A 2,774-nucleotide genomic window follows, 5' to 3' on the forward strand; every position below is an offset into this window, starting at 1 on the left:
GACCACGGATGTTTGCGTGTGAATAAATATACTGTAGCGTGCATTAGACAGAATTGGCCAACTTCCTATTTTTTGCTTTTTCACCTGGTTGTTGCTTTAACATTAGTGTATTCCACTTCTATAGTCTTTGGTTTTGCTTAACTGCATTGAAAGGTAAGAATAGAATTAACACTATGCCAGATAGCAGAGAACTAAATGTACTGTTATAGAAGTTCATTCAATAGCATATTTCGATTTTTAAAGTACTAGAATTGATGTACTTTTAAGCAACATTGTATCTTTTACTTAAAGTGTATATTTTAGTAGAAAAAGATAATGTCTAAACCCATTAATTTAGTTTACAATTAACGACAATGCACTTAAATTCACCCTTTTGTTAACAAATAGATTACTTGAAAATACAATTTGAAGCTGGGTTTAACTGCACGGGTAATATTTAAGTGCACTTGACATTTGATTTTACTATTTCGTGACTAATTTTCCTTCAAGCAAGGTAATTTTAGGAAACGGCTATAGAAGTCAGAAAATATTTTTCCCATGTAAGTGTTTTGTATGGGAATGACTTACCAGCTTATAACTGCGTCATGCTAAAGTGAGTTCCTCGTCCTGTTTCTTTTAAACAGGACATCATTACATGTGATATTTTCACATCAAATTTTTGGAAAGTTACATTTATTACCAGTTTTGTTTGGATGTAACAGCATCACATTGAGTTTGCAGAATACACTAGGGCTGTACAATGTATTAACTGGTTATTTGTCTTTTGTGCCACACCAGACTGATTGTCATCTCAACAACTATAAACCTTTCTATAGAGGAGTACTCTAAAAAGGCACCTATGGCTCTGTGGGATATCAGCCTTTCTATATTTTACATCCTGGTATTTATCATCGCTGTACCTGGAAATGCCTTGGCGCTGTGGGCCTTCTTTCAAGATAAAAGCACCTCCTCCTTTAAGGTCTTCCTGAGAAATCTATCTATTGCAGACATCAGTTACGTCCTAATTTTACCCATGCGTATAGTTTACCACTTGTCTGATGGCTACTGGCCTTTTGGGAGCATCCTCTGTCAAGTGTCATTCTTTCTCTTTTACCTGAACATGTACTGCAGCCTCTTCCTGATGAGTTTAATCAGCCTGGACAGATTTCTAGCTATAGTTTTACCTTTGAGATCTCAAAAAATCAGGAAGCCTTTGAATGCAAAGATAAGTCTTGTCATACTTTGGGTGATAGTTACTGTTTCGATGAGTCCGTCGCTTTTCTCAAAAAAGAACCACGACAACTCAACTGTTGTGTGCAGCATGCTGTACCTCCAAAAGACATCTCCCAACGCTTTGATTTCCACTGCCGTGGCTTTTCTTATCCCTTTCATTACCATAATTATTTCTTGTGTACTGATTTTGTTGAAACTGAGGAAGCTCAAGCAGCAGGAAGGACGTCCGATAAAAGCCAAAGCTATACAAATGATCATTCTTATTTTGATGAACTTCCTGTTTGCGTTCGTGCCCTACCACGTGTGCAGGATCATCTACACTCAAAGTCAAAGTCTTGAACAAGTTGCAACAATGAACAGGTCACTGGAAAGAGCCAATCAGATCACGTCTGCATTGACCTGCATCAGCGGCGCCCTGGATCCTGTGATGTATTTCTTCTTAAATCGAGCTTACAGAAAGACTTTTTTTAAGCTGTTTTATAAAAATAGAAACCATGGTTTGTAAGCATTTAAGAAAAAAAAAAGATAAAACGTCTTTAGAAAGATAAAGAATTACAAATTTAAGTAAGCATCTATTGTTTGTAATTCTGTTGCTCTACAAACATTTGCTGAATAATTTCTGGTTTGTGTAATAGAACAAAAATATACTGTTTTTGGAAAACACGACACAAGATTTTTAGTCTGTTAACTCATAAATGAAAAAAAAACCTCAATGTTTTTCCCTTGCAGAATATTTTATTTTACATGCAAATAATCTGAAACAAATTTTTGCAGCAAATACCACTTTTTTTTTTTATTATTTACTGATTGGGCAAAATTACGAGGGGGAATTTTTTTTTTTAATTTACCGATAGTATCCCAAAACTTCAGAAAAATGCTAGATACCTTAGATACCTTACTTTCAGATTTTTAAAGATGTTGCAACTTTTTGAATGAACATACAGGTCCTTCTCAAAAAATTAGCATATTGTGATAAAGGTCATTATTTTCCATAATATAATGATAAAAATGAAACTTTCATATATTTCAGATTCATTGCACACCAACTGAAATATTTCAGGTCTTTAATTGTTTTAATACTGATGATTGTGGCATACAGCTCATGAAAACCCAAAATGCCTGTCCCAAAAAATTAGCATATTTCATCCCACCAATGAAAGACAAGTGTTTTTAATACAAAAAACACCAACCTTCAAATAATCATGTTCAGTTATGCACTCAATACTTGGTCGGGAATCCTTTTGCATGAATTGACTGCTTCAATGCGGCGTGGCATGGAGCCAATCAGCCTGTGGCACTGCTGAGGTGTTCTGGAGGCCCAGGATGCTTTGATAGCGGCCTTAAGCTCATCCAGAGTGTTGGGTCTTGTGTCTCTCAACTTTCTCTTCACAATATCCCACAGGTTCTCTATGGGGTTCAGGTCAGGAGAGTTGGCAGGCCAATTGAGCACAGTAATACCATGGTCAGTAAACCATTTACCAGTGGTTTTGGCACTGTGAGCATGTGCCAGGTGGTGCTGAAAAATGAAATCTTCATCTCCATAAAGCTTTTCAGCAGATGGA

The 2,774-nt window shown here is 36.1% G+C and overlaps 1 protein-coding gene across 1 annotated transcript; it reads left to right on the top strand.

Annotated features, from left to right (window-relative positions):
* The first annotated feature begins 584 nt into the window (after positions 1-584).
* On the top strand, positions 585-1,717 carry LOC119426388 (uracil nucleotide/cysteinyl leukotriene receptor). Its single transcript, XM_037693952.1, has 2 exons — positions 585-592; positions 778-1,717. Exons 1-2 carry the CDS (start codon positions 585-587, stop codon positions 1,715-1,717), a joined length of 948 nt encoding a protein of 315 aa, XP_037549880.1.
* Positions 1,718-2,774: the final 1,057 nt, after the last annotated feature.

Source organism: Nematolebias whitei, chromosome 20 (genome assembly GCF_014905685.2).
Source record: "Nematolebias whitei isolate Nwh7 chromosome 20, NemWhi1, whole genome shotgun sequence".
In the NCBI taxonomy this organism is placed as follows: domain Eukaryota; kingdom Metazoa; phylum Chordata; class Actinopteri; order Cyprinodontiformes; family Rivulidae; genus Nematolebias; species Nematolebias whitei.